Genomic DNA, 21,729 nt, shown 5'->3' with positions numbered 1-21,729 from the left:
GCGGGTTCGAATCCCGCCTCGGGCTTGGATCAGAGTAGTGCAAAACCTTGGAAGGTGCATTATGGCCACAGAAACCGATATGCCAACAACTAACAAAAAAAAAAAACAGAAGAAGAAGAAGAAGAAGTGCATCTATGATGAAAACACTTATGCTCTTATCATGCTTTTTACAATAGAAGTGAATTGCATTTGATGGGCCATATGTATGAATTAATAAAGTACACGAGTACATGATAATAAACTGCAGTTTGGCACAGTGGTTTTGGAGTTATGTTTTGACATTGGTTTTTACTGTATAATTTAAATACGCTCACTGACCAAAAACTTATAAACCTTTATATAGTGTCTAGCAGGGCTACCTTTTGTACAAATTACAGCCCATATACATTGTGGCGTGGATATACCACTAGGTGTTCAAGAGGATCTAGCTCTAGATTTGAAAATTCTCTCATTAGGATATTTGTCAGTTACTGTATTATGGTTGGTAGAGAAATGCAAAGCTGAACTGCCCTTTTCAACATATCCCAGACATTTATAATTGGATTCAGATGTGGAGAATTAGGCAGCCAGGGTAGATAGAAATCTGGGAATGTTCCTCGAACCATTCAGATACAATTTTTGCATGGTGGTTAGTTGTGTTGTCATCTTGAAAGCATCCTTTGCAATCTGGATAAAAAATGAAGCATTGCAGGATGATGAAATTAGTCCAATATGATAGATATTCATTGGAAGTAACACTACCTTCTAAGAGTATGAGCAGACCCAGTCTGTACCAACAGATCATACCATAATACCACCTCCAGCCACTTAGAGCGATGGACACAAGAGAGTGTTGATGCAGATGCATGGCTCATGAGGTCGATGCCACACTTTCATCCTACCATCAATATTTCAAAAAAGTGTAAATCAAGTTTAATCAGACCACATAACTTTTTCCCTCTGTTCCACAGTCTAGTCTTGTCGTTGGTGATAAACTCTAGTCAGATCTTTCAATTTAATTTTTTTTTTTCCCAGAAAAAGAGTGGCTTTCATGTAGGCACGCTACTACCAAATCCAAGATTCTTCAGCTCCCACTACATAGTTTGATTGGAAATGGGACTTTCTTTGCCTAACTTGAATTTTTAGTCATTTGCTGCATACTGGATCTTCTATTCTGATACACAATTTGCTTTAAAGTCATATGGTCTCATTCTTGGAGTACTAACTTTATGCCACATTTTGTCCTTTAACAGTTGTATTCTTCTTTTGACATCCGCTCATTCTGTACTGTTGAGAAGGCTGCTTTCAACACCAGTTACTTCCTTTGTTTTCTAAGTTGTGGTTCCTGCTAAACATGCTCCAATAATAACACCCTTCTGAAATTGAAAAATATCACCTGTCTCCCCTCATAGGAAAGCATACAATAATTATCCATAGTCATACGAAAGCATACAATTATCTGATACCGTGTGACAACATATTTTTGTATTTGCATTCCATACATTTAATTATCTGTTGATGCCAATTTCAAAAGGTTTTTAATTTTTTTCCAATGAGTGTAGAAATAAATAATATCAGAAGTAACACTTTCCTAGCAAATTCTTACAATTGATTAACCTCCTTCCCTAGTTTTATAATTTATAAAGTGTGACTAAACTAAAGCAAGCCCTACACAATCAAATAAATGTAATATACTCGCTCAAGCAAGGTTGTTACATTTTCATGAGATGTATGGCCAACTTAATGGAAACTCTTCACACTTTATACAACTAAATTAGCTTATTTATCATTGGGAAAATGAAAAATCTCTTTAAAAAGAATAGTTTTCCAGACAATAAATTAATTAAATTGTTCTAAACAGAAATAACTTTTATCTGACAGGAGATACTTTTGGTTATTTGCACTTTCACTGGTACTTTTCATCAAAAATATATCTTAAATAGTGTGCTTTAACTGTATATAGAGCACACGTTAAATATAGTGCATACAGGCTTAAAATATTTCATTCTTGTCCATTTTATTTTTAAAACATTCATAAGATCTTTTCAAAAATCATGACTTTGGAAATTGAATGTCTGGTATCAAAAATTTTTAATTTTTGTGAGATAAAAAAGTTCATAGTTTTCTTAAACTCCAAACTTAAGTGTATCGTCATGTGAGATGGTACGAAAACTTTTTGGCCCCATATAGAAATTATGAAAATAATATTGTGTATAGTATCTTATTGAGTTATTTGGTCCTTTGTGTAAACAAAGACAGAGAATCAAGATGACCTTGAAGTCGGTAGCCAACAATGGCTAATTGTTAAGAAAACATTGATACAATACACAGTACAGTGATGGCAGATTGGTAACTATCAGTCTGCAAAATAGTTGCAAACAATAGGCATTTCATATGAATGAGTGAAAAACATTTTGTCAAAAGAATTAGATTTGCCAAAGATTTCTGTACATAGGATGGGTCCTATGTGCAGAAATCCAGCTTTGCACACTGAAGGTGGTGTTACAATTTTTTGGATTCCACAGGAATAATAATGGTGGACTATGTATGCACAGAGGTATACTATGCTACCCATTATGTCAATTTCATGATTCTGACAAAAGTTCAAGCTCACACATCAGCACTCATAGTAACTGAAGTGCACCCACTTTATTCACCAGATTTGGGTCTGTCAGATCTTATTGTGTTTCTCAAAATTAGGATTCACTTGGCTGGCTAAAAATTCAAAACAAATGAAGAAGAATATTAGTGTGGAAGCATTTTCTTCATTCTTTGATGAATCTTTCTACAAGAGTGGGATAGTTGTGTAGAATGATTGTGTGATACCACAATCAGGTAATGGAGAATGAAAATGACTTTGGAATAATTGTGCATTCAGATATGAAGTTCTCTGAGCAGTGCAGACAATGCTAGGATGGCTCATGGGATTTTGTCAATGATATACAAGAATTTTGCCAGCAAGGATAAGAAGGTTATTATCCCTTTGTATAAGGCAATGATTATGCTACATCTTAACTACTGCATACAGGTCTGGAAACCTTGTTTTAGGAAGAGGATCTGTTTCAAATGGTGTAGAGAAGTGCAGTGAGATTAATAGGAGAATAAATAGGAAAGGCTTCAGTTCTGCAAATTGCAGCATCTAAAGACTAGGCACTTACTGGGAGATTTGATTGTGCTTTGAATAGATTGCATAAGCTGAATGCTGATGGAGTCCTTCCTGTTGCTCAGACTGCATATGTGAAGGGGCATAAATTCAAAATTTAGGGGGATAGTTGTAGGATGTATGTGTGGAAATTTTCCTTCAGCAAACTGGTAGTTGGTTGTTGAAACAAACTTCCATCTGTTGTTGAAATGGGCAGTTTGAATAAATTCAAGGAAGATCTAGATAAACTGTTATGGGTGATATGGAAAGTGTTGCTTTTTTTGGCTGATGTTCATGTTCTATATGCTTGCTTTCTTGCATCATTTGCCACTAATACTAACTGCATTGCAGTATTATAGAAACTGTATTGAGGATTCCCTGTATGTACAGGGGTCCTCGTTATCCGAGGATAATTGGTTCCAGAAAATTCCACTTAAACGGGGGACCATATTTTCTTAGTGTGTTATGTACTTATACATAGCAAACTGAAAAATGAGACAATTATTTTATTAGCCATTTTTTATTGTAATATATTGAACAATGTAAGGTTAAGTAAAGTTTATTGAAGTTACACTACTTTTCAGTTTTTACGAATAAAGAATGAATCCAGAGTTGTTTGTTATTTTATTTTATTTTTTATTTTTTGCCATATTTTTCCAGATAAAATTGTGTCCTAGGATTTAGTTATGTCTTTAACTTCATGCCTAATATTTGCTGCACGATCATGAAGAGGGGTCATTCTCACAAAAATATTCAAGTGCTAGGTCAATTTTCTCAAGGGATTCCTTAATTCTTTAATTTTCAAATCCTCATAACTGTGCAGGACCCCCCCCTGTATGTGTAGCTCCTAAAAAACTACTATATTGGAAGTGATATTCAATGAGTGGGGTGAGTCCAGTGATTCTTAGTGAGGCTAAAAATTTTTTAGTAATCCTTTATATATTAAACGTACATGTTAAAAATTTTATTTATTTTGTTCGACACATAAAATTGTTTTGAATCATTTCAATTTTGATTGTTTTTTGCAGCTAGAAAGTTCAATACAGATGCTAAGGGCACAAATATATGAAGCAATGGATAACAGAGGATTGGCAACTGAATGCTATCGACTTGCAATAAAATCAGATATATTTTGCTATGAAGCATTTTCTGCCCTTGTTCAGCATCAGATGTTGTCTAAACAAGAAGGTATATCTTTCTTTTTCTCTCTCTCTCTCTCTCTCTCTCTCTCTCTCTCTCTCTCTCTCTCTCTCTCTCTCCACTCAAATTTCATGTACAGATTAATTACTTTTTGGAATAGATATGACTGGAAGATAATCAATTCTGCTTGAATTTTCTTCTAGCTCTTTTGTTATCACAGTTTTTAAATATATCACTTTCACTTCTTCAGTGATACATCACAACCATCGTAAGGCAGATATAATGATGAATGGCTAAATTCCGATAGATTGTAGGGGGAAACCTACACATTTTAATATCATAAATAAATTAGTCTAAGGATGGTAAAGCGACTTGCTGTATTACTGCTTGAGTTTTATTCCTATCTACTATCAAGGCTTTTGAGAAAATCTCTTATAAATAAAATAAATTTTTTGGTTATACTCTTGGACGACCAAACAGTCAGAGGAGTTTACAAGATATACAGAATACAAGAAACTGCACCATATTAAGAGATTTTCTCAAAAGCCTTGATAGTAGATAGGGGTAAAACTCAAGCAGTAATACAGCAAGTCGCTTTACCATCCTTAGACTAATTTATTTATGATATTAAAATGTGTAGGTTTTCCCCTACAAGCTATCGGAATTTAGCCATTCATCATTATATCTGCCTTGACATCAGTATTTTATTTTTTTAAGTTGGATTGATTTTGCTAAAGCAAGTATTCAGGTGTGGCTAATAAGGTGTATCACAATAATTCCTTAGTGTAAATGCATTATGAAGAGGATTTTTGAGGCATTTATTGCAGGGTTTTTTTTTCAAATATGATTTCTTATAAAATTTCAAATTATAAATATGTGATTGCTTATCTCCTTAACTGCTACAAGTGCATTTGTATTTTTTGTGACCTTAGTTAGTACTACTTATCTTACACCTAAAATTAAATTTTAATTTTTATCCCAATCAGAAGTCAATGGGAAATTTGGTGATTGTTTATTTTGCCAAAAAAATAGACAAAGGCTTACAGCACAAGTATATATGAATATTTCTGATTTTTTTTAAAAGCCTTAAAAATTTTAGCAGTCTAAAGATTATACCACACAGAACCTGAAGTCAATCTCTCTCTCTCTCTGTGTGCGTTTTTTTATGCTAATAACCAACCCTGTTCACTGTACCCTTTCACTAGGTCTGCATCCTTCCTGAATACAGTGCTCAAAATAGTCCTAACCAGTGCTTTTGTACAAATGATGGAGAGAATGATGGAAATGCTTAGGTATTAGAGCTCGGAAACATTTATGCAAAGAAAGATACTATATTTATGTAACACCATGTACATATATTTCTGGCCATGGGAGCATAACCATAATCAAGTGATCGTGGCTGCACAATTAGACTTCAGCAACTTCAGATGGAAGCATAATCATTGGAGCTGGTTGTCAGGAGCATCTGTGAAAAAAATAGTGCAAAATTTCATAAGATACTGTTTAAGGCGATATTAGCATGGGTTAAAGACAGAAGTATTTCACTGACATGTAACAATACGTACTCAGCAAGAGAGATGTCCGAAGTTCAGTAGATGATAAAACTTCAACAAGAATGATGAATGTTGTCTCCATGAAAGTGACTGGAAGTCAGATTGATTTTTCAAAAGCAGACTAATTATATTTATTTTTCAAAAAAAAAAAAAAAAAAAAAAGCACAAAGCTGGATATCATGGCAGAATTGCTGTGCACAAATTGCTAATAATACTCACTAATGCCTGTCTGAATGCTTAGTTGTGCTAAAAACATGGACCATGGAGGTAGCAGAATTGGATATGATCTGGCAAGTTGGTCTTGACCCTTTTTTGTGGGGAATAGATGTACACATCTGCAGCAACAGCTGAAAGAAATAAGAATGTAAAATACAGTAAATAACACTACTCTACCAGATGTAAAGGTTAAGCTATTTTAATGAAAATGCTTATAGAGTTAATTTAAACACACTTAATATAAACACAAAGAGTTTGAATTGAAAAATAATAGAGTGAGTCCTGTAGTTTCATTCCTCATCAATCCAGGAGCCAGTATAGCAGGCCTGAATTCTTGAAATGTGGGTAAACTGTTATAATGTTTCTATTGAGGTGTGTTTCAGTTAATTTTGTAACATTTTCAATAAAACAGCTTAATCTTTACACTTCATAGATTAGTGTTACTGTATTTCATATCCAAAAGATGAATAACTGGAATCCTCACTTTCAACTAATTAACTGAAGGAACTTTACTTTCCAGAGTGTTTGCATCCAATAGTCCAGTGTTCCAGCATTTTCCTAACAATTTGGGGGGGTGGGGGTTGCATTTACTTGATATGGCCATTTCATGGGTCTGAACCACATGACCATCCCTAGCAATCATCAGCAATTCAATCTGCAGCATTTATGCCCATCTATAATGAGTGTCACAGAGACTATTGTCAGGCATTGATTTGAAAATCATCAGAAAGAAGTTACTCGTATGTGTAAATAATAGAGTTACTCACTCTATTATTTTTCAATCCAAACTTTTTTTATATTAAGTGTGTTTAAATTAACTCTATAAGCATTTTCATTAAAATAGCTTAACCTTTACATCTGGTAGAGTAGTGTTATTTACTGTATTTTGTATTCTTATTTCTTTCATCTGAGTACTCCCAGTCATCTGACATCAGTCTTAGAACTTTTGTGAGAGTTAAACTCTCACAAAAGTTCTTGATAAGGGTAGAGACCAAAAAGAAAAGGAATAATAAAATAACAAAACCAATATAATACTAAAATAAATAAAAAGTAAAAATCAAAATTGTGATTTTTAATTTTAATTTTGATTTTCACTTTTTATTTATTTTAGTATTATATTGGTTTTGTTTTTTATTATTCCTTTTTTTTTTGGTCTCTATCAGGTCTGCTATGATGTATATGTCCGCTTCCTTTTTCTGTCTGCTACGTATACATTATAACAGAAACAGAGACCTTGCTTATTCCTATGTTTCCTTTGGTTTTGGCTGCCAGCTGTAGATGATTTGGTTAAAATCTTAGGACCTACAGCATTAAGTATTGTTTATATATTTTCATTTAATTTTATTTAAAATTTTTATGTAATCTGCTTTTATTTTTCAAGCGCTTTTAATTTTTTCCATTGTTACTACACTTGGCAGGTCAGCACTCCTATCTATCCATTAATTTAATCTATTTGTCTATATTTCATTATGGTTGCTGGGCATTTCTGCTATTACCAGCAGTGTCCTGGATCCATAATCCATTATAATATATATATATATATATATATATATATATATATATATATATATATATATATATATTTTTTTTTTTTTTTTTTTCGTCCTTTTTTAGATGTTCCGTTTTATCACTACGGGGGCTCACATCTGGTGAGTATGGGCTTGGCACACCCAGGGTCCTGAGCTGGATATCATCATTCTTCTCTTTCTTGGTGATCCCCTTCTACTTTTGTCTCTCTCTCTCTCTCTCTCTCTCTCTCTCTCTCTCAGGGTAACTCGGGAGCTTTTTTTTTTTTTTTTTTCCTGGTGCAGCATAAGCCTCAGGCTTCCTTGCATCATATGGCTATTAATAATAATAATAATAATAATAATAAAACTACAACCTATTATTATTTATATATATATATGTTTTAATGGAAGCAACAATTTAAGATATTATTAATAATAGAAATAAAAATAATAATAATAATAATGGATTATGGACCTGGGACACTGCTATATGCAGAAAGTACCAACGACCATAATTTCTACATAAGTTAGTAGTCGTGAAGGGTAATGTGCTAACATTATGGTACTAGTAATGCTAGTTATGTGAACAAAGAAGGGAGCTAAGATAAAGGAGAAGTAATGGGGAATAATAAGAATTAATAAGAATAACTTAGCGCTGTTCATCTGTGATTTCAGCACCATTTTCTAAGGCCAGCCGCCGAAATCAAAGGAGGAAACGGCAATAAGTGGGTATAGCCTCTGTTTCTGACATGAAATACTCGCACCACATGGTACACATGAAATTTTGTTTAAATTTAATATTAATTTTGATAGTGTGGCACGTATATTTCATGGCTGACCCTAGGGTCAGCCATGAAATATACGTCAACTAAAGGTTTCCTCCCTTGATTTTGGCAGCTGGCCCTAGAAAAAGGCGCTGAAATCACAGGACAAACAGCACTAAGTTATTCTTATTAATTCTTATTATTCCCCATTATTATCTTAGCTGCCTTCTTTGTTCACTGTGATAGCGATCTCAGTTCCGTTTGCCCTTTGTTCTCCATAACTAGCGTTACTAGTAACGTAACGTTAGCGCATTGCCCTTCATGACTACTAACTTATATATATATACATACACACACACATATATATATATATATATACACACACACACACACACACACACACACACACACAGGGGCAGACAAAAAAACTGCTGCATCACTTGTGAATTTTGCAAATAATGTGTTTTGTGCTGCATTGTGGTTTTCAGAAATGTTCAAAATGCATTTATTAGATAGGATATATATCTCTCCGAATGAAATACAATAAAAAGACTCCACCTGATATACCTAATTGCCATAAATATCTTCCCAAAGGGTAAAATGCGTAATTAATGGAAATATGAGAAATCATTCAAATGGCAATCATGACAACCAAACACACAATTTTATTGCGTTTACGTGTGCAAACTGAAATGACAAGTTACATAATAGTATTATGTACTGTAAATCAGCAAAATAAGTCCTCAATATTTTGTTGTTCCTCCTCGAGCTGAAATTACAGCCTTGCAACGATCTAGCATAGAGTTCATCAGCTTATGGATATACGGTTGCTAAATTTCGTGGTACCACACCCTTACAATGCTCTCCTGCAGCTGAATCTTACTTGTTGGCTCCTTCTGAGCAATGATGACATTATGTACCATCAATTTTCAATAGGGTTCAAATCTATAGTGTTGCCAGGCCAGTCCAATGCTGTAATGCCAGCATTTCTGAGGTATGACTGCACCTTAAGGGTGAAAAATGAGGGAAAACATTGGTGTATGTCTTAAGCTTTGTGAGAAAAGAAGACAAACTCATCATTAAATCTAAATATCATAAGACTTACCAATTTTGCTTTGTGGCAAGGTGATTCCTGTTGAAAAATGCAGTTTTGGATGTCTTTGTAGTGATCCTAATAACAGGTTTCAGGAATTCCTCCAAGAAAGCAGTGTAGGTTTCTGCATTTCACTGTTCTGTTAATAAACTTTATTCTTTGCTTATTATGCAGTCAGAATGGTATGCTTTTGATTTTCATCTTCTGACATATTGCCTCCCATCCAAGCCATGCAGGTTGAATTTTGATTCGTCAGAAAAGATGACGGTGTCCCATTGCTCTTTTGTCCATGAAACATGCGTTTCAGCCCAAGCAAATCGCTTCTTCCTTGTTTGTTCGGTCAACAAAGGCTTCTTGGGCAATAGGCATGTAGACCACATTCCGAAAGACATCTTTGGATAGTTCATGCACTTGTTTCAACACCAGAGGCCATCTCAAAGTCCAGTTTTAGATCAGGAACACTAGCATGGCGATTACGCAGGCATAGCCATTTCAAATATCAATCTTGGGAAGGCATAATCACTCTCTTATGGCCTGATTCAGGTCTTCATATCACCAGTTTCATGTTTTAATTTCAGCACCCGGGCTACCATTGACTGGTGGCAGCCTATTTTATCAGTGATAGCATGCATAGAAAGCCCTTCCTGGGACAGCAACAGCTACACTTTTTTTTTCTTGGTGTCAGCTGAACATATGGAGCCATACTTACACCTCCAGAAAACAGGATACTAATGAGCGTGTATACCCTTCCAATGCCGTATTTATAGAAATGGCTGATGCAATACCTTTGCTTTGCAACAAACAAAATGACTGTAACCAAACAATATCTTATATGTTTCACTACAAATGTTACTTTTTTTAAGGTGATGCTGTTTTTTTGTCTTCCACTGTATGTATAGTATAAAAATGTTGGTGGCTGTGTGCCAGCATATTTTCTCATATGCATGCCACTCATGCCATTGGTTTGCCATTGCTGCTCTGACCTAATCAGAATTAAATGAGTTAATAATTATTCCCCAACAATTTATAAAAATACAGGGTATGCCAAAAATTATGTTAACACTTGTATGGAAAAAGTAATAATATTCCACATGTACAATAAATGTTGATTTCAGTTAATGTTGATTACAATAAATGTTTTTTCCATATAAGTGTTAACATAACTTTGACATACCCTGTATTACGGATGTAGAGTAGTTACAAGAAATTTCCCAGGAAGTACTGCATCATCGAAAAAAATATGGTATTATCCAGTAACTTAAGCTTTCTGATATTGTGCCACATTGTATTTGGTTTGTAAATGGGTACAAGGTTATTACCACGTTGACCAAGATTTTTGCAGCTCCGGTGAACACTAAGTTTTCATTTATATTTAGTCATTTATTGACTTAATTGTTATACTAAATTATTTTCTATAAGTAGCTTTATAATTCTAGCCAAGCTTCGTGGTTTATTTTTGAATTTAGATAGCAATTTTGAAAATTAATACTTTCAAAATTCCATAGATTTGTAGAACGTAGAACATAAAATCTACGTGTCCGTAGATTTTACTTTCGTAACTTTCCGCCATTGTTTTACGATACAGAATAGCATAAGGTTTAACTTAAAACTAGATAGCGAAAAATGTAGCACTGTATTAGAAATCTGTTAGATTAGTATAGTATTATCAATTTAATCAGTAAAATTTATTAATATTATTAAAGTTCATTGTTAATTAAATTATACTTACCGGAATCATGATCCAGACTACAGCAGCAAAGCAGCGTTTACAGAATAGCCACAGTGCTGTGGCTCATGGGAGAACTGAAGGGGCAATTCTCCAACGCATCACAGTCTAAAACAATGCTCGTAATGTGAAATGTTTGCAGACTTATCTAGAAACAGGACATGATCTAGCCAAGGAGGATGTCTGTGTGTGTGTGTGTGCTAGGTGCAAAGACTGTGATGAAATTAGGCAGCAATTCAATGTTCTGTTGGGCGTCTATGAGAGTTTGAGGTGTAGGGTAAATGCCCTCGAAGAAATGAATACGAGGGGGCCATCAAGCTCTCAGCTGCCCAACTCAACGCCAGAGCTCATTCCTGTGCATCAGGCAACACAGAGGCACTCTCAAAGGCAGAATGCTCTGGTCCCACAGGAACTAGTTATAGTCGGTGACTGTATTGTCAAGGAGACAGGGAATATATTATGCCAAATGGATAGGTGGAATAGGACCAGGGTATGTCTGCCAGGGGCAAAAGTTGATGACATTGTAGAGCAGATATCATCTTTTAAGGGCACAAAAGGTGATATTGTGGTACACGTTGGTACTAATGACCTTAAGAGTAAGAGATCTACAGATTTACTTAACAAGTACAGGTCAGTGCTGGAAAAAAGTTGCGATATAAGGTTAAATTTGAAGGTGTCTGCAATTCTGCCCAGACACGATAGGAGGGAGTATATGATGAGAGCCTTATCAATAAATTCGGCCCTAGAGAGATTGTGCAAGGCTCATGGGGTAGAATTTTTTTCAGCGTGATCTGTGCTTGCTAACAGGAGAGACTGTTCTACAGGGATGGGATACACTTAAATAGAAAGGTTGCAAGAATATTTGCTGATGCCATTGAGGCAGTGTTAGGTTGGTCGGAAAACTACTAGTTTGGATTCACAGACTGAAATATTAATGGTAGCCGCAGGCAGAGGTGAAAGTGATTCTTCAGCTTCTATTGTAATGAGCAGCAGCCTAGAGAGCAAGTTGCTGGGGACTTCAAGAGCTGCTGGGAGTCATCATGGAACAAGTAAATACATGGGCTGTGTTAGGATAACTAAGAGTAAGAACCAGTGCATGCATTAATAAATTTGATGAGCTTGATGTGCTAGTCAAGGCATCAAAGGCAGATATTGTTGGGATATCAGAGATGTGGTGTCACACAGATATGAGCAGTGCAGGATTGGAATTTGGGGAGTACAATATGTACAGTAAGGATAGACAGGATGGGGAGGGGGTTATGCTGTTAGTTAAGAAACGCAAAATCTAAGGAAGTGCATCCAATTGATGTTGATGACAATGCAGTGTTGAGTCTGTTTACAAAATAAGCACTGGGAAAGGAAAAATGAGAGTAGGCGTAATGAATCTGATGAGTATAATGAGCAATTGTGCAGAGAAATAGTGTGGGCCAGTAAATCATAATGTCTTGTAATGGGGGATTTTAACTTTCCAGATATTGACTGGAACTTGTGGATTACTCACTCGCACACTAACAAGACCTTTGTGGTTTTTTTACTGGAGGATTGTTTTCTACAGCAACATGTTCAAAGAGCAACCAGAGGGAGTAATACTCTTGATCAGAAGTGATTATTCATACATTAAGAATTTGCAGATAAAGGAACCACTAGGTGACCACAGTGTACTGATGTGGAATTTACTTAAAGATGTAACTACCATCAAGGCTAAATGGAAGGACTTTTGCTTTCATGAAGGTAACTACAGAGGTCTCAGACAGTTTTTAAATTCTGTACAGTGGGATCAACTGATGATGTTACCAACGTTGAATTCTAAATGGAAAGCCTTTGTGGACTTAATTTTGAAGGCTACTAGGCTTTTCATTCCAACTAAGAAATACTGTTCAAGGTTTAGGCCTAAATAGATGTCCGATGAATTAATGAAGCTTGTGGCTGAGAAGAAGAATGTATGGGATGCATATAAAGTATCAGGTGACACAAAAGCCTATGGCAGGTATAAACTAGTCTTTAATCAAGTCACAAAGGAGGTTAGGCAGGCGAAAGCAGATTACGAGAAATCTTTGGCAAAGGATGCAAAGAGTTCTTTACTTATATAAACTCTAGAAGGAAAGGGATGAATCAGATTGGACCATTTAACATAGATGAGTTGACTATTGATGATCATGCTCAGGTAGCTGATAAACTGAATGAGTATTTTGCATCTGCATTCACACATCAGGAGTTATTCAATGAGGGGAGTGCCAGAAGTTTATCAAACACTAACAGGAAGCTAAGAGATTTTGTAATAACTGGGAGCAAAGTGGATGAGAAATTGTTGAAGTTAAACATAAGGAAGGCACCTGGGGTGGACAGGTTCTATCCAGTTATATTAAAAGAGGAGGCAAGCAAACCCTTAGCCATAATTATGAGAGCTTCTTTGGACTCAGGAGAGGTCCCCATGTACTGGAGGTGTGCAAATGTATCACCAATTCACAAAGGGGATTCAAAAGGTGACACAAATAACTGCAGACCTGTTAGTTTAACTTGTGTTCCAGGGAAAATAATGGAGTCACTGGTTAAAGATGCATTGCAGGATCATCTAGACAAGGCTGCAGCAATAATTCAGACACAGCATGGGTTTGTTAAGGGGAAAGTCTTGTCTGACAAATTTGATAGGATATTATGATGTGGTTACAAAGGAACTGGATGTAAAAAATAATTTTGATATCATATATTTGAATTTCAGGAAAGCTTTTGAAACTGTTGCACATGGAAGACTGCTGTACAAATTGGAGAGATATGGCATTAAGGGTGAGTTGCTACAATGGATAAAGGGATGGTTGAGTGGGAGACAACAGAGAGTGGTAATCAATGGACACTGCTCTTCGTGGACAAATGTTATTAGTGGAGTTCCCCAGAGTTCGATGTTGGGCCCATTGTTGTTTTGTATATTTATCAATGATATTGATGAAGGTATATCAGGTTTAATGTCCAAGTTTTCAGAGTTGTTAAGGACATTATGCTACTCCAACTGGATCTGGGATTCTTCCTCTTGCTCAGACTAAGAACCTGAGGGTGCACAGTTTCAATTTGAGGAAAGATAGTTGTAGAATAGATATGCAGAAATTTGCCTTTAGCCAGCAGGTAGTTGATTGGTGGAACAGGCTTCCATCTTTTGTTGTGGAAGCTAATAGCCTAAATAAATTTAAGGCTGAGCTGGACAGGCATTTGGAATGAATGAGGAGGAGTGAAATGGGAGGGTTTGGTTTTTTTTTTTTTTTTTTGGCTGATGTTGCATAAGCTTGCTTTCTTGCATCATATGCCTCTACTAATGCTAATGCTAATACTTGCATGTACACTCATGCTTGAAGTATAGTAAATAAAATTGATGAATTGAAGTGCTGATCACGACATCAAAGGCAGATATTGTTGAGATATCAGAGACATGGTGGCACACACAGATATAAGCAGTGCAGAATTGGAATTTGGAGAGTAAAATGTGTACAGAAAGGACAGACAGGGTAGGAAAGGAGGAGGGGTTATGCTCTTAGTTAAAAAACACACAATCTAAGATAGTGCATCCAGTTGACACAGATGGACAGTGCAGTGTTGAGTCTGTTTGGTGTGACATAAACACTGGGAAGGGGAAAATGAGAGTAGGCGTATGTTATAGACCTAATGACTCTAAGTACAATGAACAGTTGTGCAGAGAAATAGAATGGGCCAGTAAATCAGGATGTCTTGTAATGGGGATTTTAACTGGAACTTGTGAGTTGGTCACTCTCACGCTAGCAAGGCTTTTGTGGTTTTATTGGAGGATTGTTTTCTACAGCAACATATTCGAGGGGCAACCAGAGGGAATAATACCCTTGATTATCAGCAGTGATTATTCATGCATTAAGAATTTACATATAAAGGAGCCAACATGTGATAGTGATCACAGTGTACTGATGTAGGATTTTCTTAAAGATGTAACTACCATCAAGGGTAAAGGGAAAGATTTTTGTTTTCGTAAAGGTGACTACAGTGGTCTCAGACAGTTTTTAAATTCTATACAGTGGAATCAACTGACGATGTTACCAACAGTGAATTCTAAATGGGAAGCCTTCATTTCATGGAGACTACTAGGCTTTTCATGCCAACTAAGAAATACTGTTCAAGGTTCAGACCTAAATAGATGTCGAATGAATTAATTAGTCTTGTGGCAGTAAAGAAAAATGCATGGGATGCATATAAATTATCAGGTGACACAGAAGCCTACGAGAGATATAAGCTAGTCTGTAATCAAGTCGCAAAGAAGGTTAGGCAGGCAAAGGCAGATCACAAGAAATATTTGCCAAAGGACACAAAGAAAAACAAAAACAGCAAAGAGTTCTTTAGTTAGATAAACTCTAGAAGGAAGGGGATGAATCAGTTGGTCCACTTCACATGGATGGTTTGACTATTGATGATCCTGCTCAAGTAGCTGATAACTGAATAAGTATTTTGCATCTACATTCACACATGAGGAGTTATTTAAGGAGGGGAATGCCAGAAGTTTAATAAATTCTAACAGGGAGATAAGTGATTTTATAATAACTGAGAGGAAAATGAAGGAGAAATTGTTGCAGTTAAACAAAAAAAGGCACCTAGGGCGATGGAATCTATTTGGTTATAATGAAGGTGGCAGTAATTTATGAGAGCATCCACAGAGTCCTCGAAGGTCTCCATGGACTGGAGATCTGCAAATGTATCCCCAATTCACAAAGGATGTTCAAAGGATGGCACAAATAATTATAGATCTGTTAGTTTAACTTCTGTTCTGGGGAAAATAATGGAGTCACTGGTTAAAGAGGATACAGGATTACCTAGACAAAACAGCAGCAATAGTTCAGACACTGCATGGGTTTGTTGAGGGAAAGGCTTTTCTGACCAATTTGATTAGATACTATGATGTGGTTACAAAGGAACTGGATGCAAAAAATAAATTTGATATCATATACTTGGATTTCAGGAAATATTTTGATACTGTTGCTCATGGAAGACTGCTATACAAATTGGAGCGGTATGGCATTAAGGGCAAGTTTGCAATGGATAAAGGGATGGTTGAGTGGGAGACAGCAGAGAGTGGTAATAAATGGACACTGCTCTACTTGGACTAAAATTATTATCCGAGTTCCCCAGAGTTTGTTTCTGGGCCCATTGTTGTTTTGTGTATTTGTCAATGATAATGATGAAGGTATATTAGGCTTAATGTCCAAGTTTGCAGATGATACAAAGGTTGGCAGGGTTGTTAATCACACTAAAGACAGTATGCTACTGCAACAGGATCTAGAAAAGTTTAAGTTTAAGAAAAGTAAAAGGATCTAGAAAACTGAAGTTTAACACTGACAAATGCAAAGTACAGTCTGTCCTCGTATAGCACGATAGTTGTTTTCCTAGAAACCCTCATGCAATGCAAAATCATGCAATATAAACAACAGGCCCTATGGGAAAAGTGGGGTTAGGTGCCGACCACCCAAGATTGAATACACATTTGGAACCAAAGCATTACCAAACACAATAAATAATCGGGTAATTTTAATCGTTATAAAATACTTATGTATTTTATAACGATTAAAATACGTAATAAAAAATATAATATATTTTTTTATTATAATATAATAAATAATAAATATTTTTTATTATTTATTATATTATAATAAAGTATTTTTAGTATTTTTTAATACTAAAAAAGTATTTTTTACGAATAAAATACGTATTTTATTCGTAAAAAATTTATTATATTAAATAAAATAGTCGTAATAAAATACTTATGTATTTTATAATATGTAAGTATAAATTATAATACGTAAGTCGTAATAAAATGCTTACGTATTTAATTGCGACTATTACGCAATAAAATATTGCTAACGCTTTTGCTTCTATCGTAAGCAAACTTGTTTTTTGTTCGATTTTCTATCCAAACAGATGACAGCCGTTCCATCTCTTCCAATTCTTGTGTCTTAATCTAATGGATTTTAATTAAACTTTGAGTTGTTCCCGCTATGAAAGTTGTTTTTATTTTCTCGGCGTTGCCTCATTTAGGTCTGTAGCGCGTGCAATATCACATGGTCTTTCATTTCGCTCAAAGCGTTTCACAATTTCATATTTTTTTCTTTATTGACAGAGGCGGACTGGCCATAAGCCTTACCCGGGAAATCCCGGTGGGCCGGAGGCCAGTGTGATTTTGGCCATAAACCGTAGTATGAGGCCACTATAAATTTTTCCGGGTAAGAATTTTTGATCCAGTCTGCCTCTGTTTATCGATATTGCTTTTTCTTTCTCTCTCTCTCTCTCTCTCTCTCTCTCTCTCTCTCTCTCTCTCTCTCTCTCTCTCTCTGAATCTGCAGTGTGTTCGCCAGGACGCTTCCTTTTCACACCTTTTAAGTATTTTACTAATTTTTAGGGAATAAAGCACAATTACAAAACGAGGAGGCACGCTTAAACATAAACAAAGCTGTGGGCGTATAGCAACTGAATAAACAACACCGTAAAGGCCAAGATACACTATTAACACCCCACATTTAACTAAAGCACATTTCTGGGGGTTACTATCATAAAACAATAAAAACAATTTCCAGTTTCGTTTCTGCTAGTGGAATCTGTTATAAACTGGTAGTAAACTCCATCTAATTGCATTTGCGATTATATCGATAGCTGGAATTGTGTTGGTTTTTACGTTATTGTGGTGAAATGTGTTTCCCCTTCACTGATAGAAAACACATAAATACATTTTCAGAATCTTCTTCATTCCTATCGTGTTGCGTTCGGTTGGGGTGATTCTGCGTTCGACTGCCATTTCTTGTAAACACAAAGGCGAATCGTGCATAAGCGAATTCGGTTCGTGTTATATAAGATATTGTTCCCCTATTTATAAATCATGTATGATCGAATTCGTGTAATGTAAACACGTGTTATACGAGGACCGACTGTACTGCATATAGGTAGCAGTAACCCAAGAGAAATGTACCAACTGTGTGGTACTATACTCAGGGAGGTGGAGAATGAAAAAAAACCTGGGGATAATTGTGCAGTCAGATATGAAGTTCTCTGAGCAGTGCAGACGGGCTGCCAGAGCGGGTCATGGAGTTTTGTCAATGATATATAGGAATTTTGCTAGCAGAGACAAGGAGGTGATTATCCCGTTGTATAAGGCAGTGGTCAGGCCATACCTTGAGTACTGTATACTGGTCTGGAAGCCTCATTTTAGGAAGGATGTAGAGTTGCTAGAACGAGTACAGAGAAGGGCACCAAGATTGGCGAGAGAGACAAAGGGGTGCACTTATGAAGAAAGGCTTAAGTTCTACAAGTTGCATCAGCTGGAGACTGGGCACCTGCGAGGTGATCTGGTCGAGGTTTATAAGACCTTGAATGGTATGAGCAGGCTCAATGCTGACAGGATACTTCCGCTTGCTCTTAAGAACCTGGGGGGGGGGATAGATTCAAATTGAGGAAAGACAGTTGTAGAATAGATGTGCAGAAGTTTGCCTTTAGCCAGCAAGTAGTTGATTGCTGGAACAGACTTCCATCAGTTGTTGTGGAAGTTGATAGCCTAAATAAATAAATTTAAGGCTGAACTAGACAAACATTTGGAATGACCAGATGGGTGAAATGGAAGGGGTTTTTTTTTTTTTTTTTTTTGGCTGATGCTGTATAAGCTTGCTTTCTTGCATCATATGCCTCAATTAATGCTAACTGTTCCCAAAGTTTTTCTGCTGATATTACATATTTTTTAACTTTAATAGCTTCATTTTGTGTTTAGTGACAATGACAGCTAATATATCAGAGGTGCTGTGCAATTCCAGGTTTTAATATTATTATAAATGTTTCTTTTAATTTTTTAGAAGTACAGCTGTTAGCAAGTTTGCCATATTTTAAATATCCTCCAGAAGAAGCAGAGCTTGTAAAGTTCCTTTATGAAACACAATTAAAAAAGGTAAATATTTGAAATGAGATTTGTCATATAAAGTATTATTCTGGGCTTCTCCCAACAAATGCTATTTAATAAAAATATATTTGAATTTAATATATGTGGAACATATTTATTCTTAAAGTACAGCATCTTTCATACCATAATTACTCAAATTATCTGTGAATGAATGCAATGTATATCTTTTCTTTGGAAAATTATTTGTAGCATTAGGCCAAACCTGCCGTTCAATTTTACTAGCTGCAAAACTGAAACCTTAGCGTGATTCACACATTGTAATATCATTAAATATCATTATTTATATAAAATATGTATATTAAACCCAGTATTACAGCTAGGCTGCCATTGTAAGAGTACATTCTTACTAAAAATAAATAAATAAATGTATGATAATGAAGTTAAACATAGTATGAAACATCATCTTGTATTAAAAATTTAAGTGCATTAAAATTTAAAATGTGTTGTTATTATTATTATTACTATTTGAAAATAATTTAGAAAAGTAGTAAATTTGTAAATTGTAATAAATAAATTTTAATGTTATAGAATTAGAAGTAACTGTTGTGATATGGGATAAGCTTGAGAAATGTACTGGGGGACCAAAGAAATCCCACATGGGAAGTGAATTCTTTTCTACATAATTTTAAAGGTTGAAACAAATTGGGTAGAAATGACTTAAGCTCAAGCAGTGAGTGAAAACAACAGAGCTGAAAGAATGCAATCATCACCTGATGTGACCCAGTCCAGTACTGGAATGCATATACTAAACATGGAAACAGCAAACATTGAGGATGTGAACCGTAAAGCTTATAGGGGCAATCATCACTTTAACATGAAAACAGTTAAGATAATAGAGGTAATAACCTTAACAATCAGTTGTGGGTCCATATTGTCCACAGTGGGGAACAATATGGATGTGGTTGCTGTGGGTAGAGAAAATAGAATAAAACTCCTTTACATATATATAAGTGGAATTTTGGAAGGAGCAAAGAGGCAGAAAAGGAAACAGCAGAAGCATATAAAAGTTTTGGATGTGAAGTGCAGGTCACAGAGGGTTAAATATATGCTCCAAAAATTTTAATGTGTTGGCAGATGGCTATTGGCTGGCTTTGATCAGACATACAAGACAAAATTGCATGATGCAATTCTGAAGATTAATTCTTGTAGGAAACTGCACCTAGAATTCGATGCCGCTTTGATAAAGCCAAGTTACTCAGAATATGAGTAATAAGTTACAGAATAGTTAAAGTTAGTAGTGAAAAATGTAATTAAAAAGTTTAATAGTGGGAAATGAAATAATCCAGATTGAAATATAATCTAATTGAAAGACTGCGTTCTGTCCAAGAAAGCAGTTGCAGAAAATTTCATCAGCTAAAGAGCCTATGACAGAGCCCAGCCAGTTTCAGTGGAAAAGTGTCATAGCAGTCTTGAGCAAGGATAAAAGCTAAAGTGTGTTCCAATTTTATTTCAAACACCAGACACCTTATCGCCAAGACATGAAGAACATTGAAACAGGAAGACATTAAAATTATATTTATAAACTGTATATCTGAAATTTTGCATGCATAAGTTTTATTAAGAATTATAAATGAGAAAGAGGAATTAGTGGTTTAAGGATAATGCTCTACAGTACTTGTTATATGTTGATGTTTAGAAGCCTGCTCAGCTGTTGTTTATAATGGTATACCACACTATTTCTGAATAATTGTGAAATAAAAATCTAATGACAAGTCCAATGTGATAGGTATGCTCATTATTTATGTATGCATATAAATATAATTATGTATATGAGAAATAAAGTTAGTGTAGATTTTTTGAGTGAAAGAGTAATAAGAAAATTGCCCAGGACTTGACTATTAGGACTGTCAGGAAACAAATTTCTTTTATGTTTGTTACATTGATGAGATATGGTTCAGCAGAAAGAGAGAGTAATATAAACAAACTAAGGTGCAGTTGTAAGAGAGGTTATTTGAGTACAAACATGGAATAATTTATATAACAGATGCATAAATTAGTCACGTGTATTTAGTTCATTCAGTAATATGTATAAACTAGTATTTGTTTTATTAATTTTGGATTTATTTTGCAATTACACATATATATCTGAAACAAAAACAAACATGCGGTCACACCATGATTTTATAGATAAAATATAAAGAAATTTATGTTAAAATTAATTAAGGCGCCTCCGGAGCCAGGTGGGAAGGAGCAGCAGTGCGTAGCACACGCTTTTATTAGACCGGGGTTCGAGCCCATCACCACCAAATACGGAGGATGTGGAAAGGTCAGTGAATGACCACCGCATATCCCGGAGCAATATGGCCTTAGTTGCTAATGCTCCTAAAAAAAAAAACCAATAACCATAAATAACAATATTAAAATTAAAAGGAAAAAAAAAAAACTTCAAACCAGATAATACAGTGTGTATGTTAATCTTACAGACTATAAACAACTAAATTTCCTTGATTTTTACTTACAAAATAGACACAATTCCTATTATAGAGATACTGCTAACTGCAGGCAGTGAGCAATTAATAGCTCAAATATTAAATATCAGTATATATTGTATTCACCCACTAAGATGGTTAAATATTTATCACAGCTCTGACTGACACTGACTGACTTTAACAGCATAACAATAGTTAGTGGTAAATTAGATAATAAACTGATCTTGTATGACTGTT

At 35.2% G+C, this 21,729-nt stretch overlaps 1 protein-coding gene across 1 annotated transcript in view; it reads left to right on the top strand.

Annotated features, from left to right (window-relative positions):
• Window positions 1-21,729, top strand: part of Cdc16 (cell division cycle protein 16) — a 149,434-nt gene that overhangs the window by 71,836 nt on the left and 55,869 nt on the right. The window contains exons 6-7 of the mRNA XM_090380652.1: window positions 4,150-4,309; window positions 18,960-19,051. Of these exons, the coding sequence (XP_090236778.1) occupies window positions 4,150-4,309; window positions 18,960-19,051 (252 nt within the window). The remainder of the gene's footprint in view (window positions 1-4,149; window positions 4,310-18,959; window positions 19,052-21,729) is intronic.

The sequence above is a fragment of the Mastigoproctus giganteus genome, chromosome 9 (assembly GCF_048544385.1).
Source record: "Mastigoproctus giganteus isolate SK-2022 chromosome 9, ASM4854438v1, whole genome shotgun sequence".
NCBI lineage: Eukaryota > Metazoa > Arthropoda > Arachnida > Uropygi > Thelyphonidae > Mastigoproctus > Mastigoproctus giganteus.
Note: the sequence above shows the minus strand (reverse complement) of the source record. Positions and strands in the feature narration are given on the sequence as shown.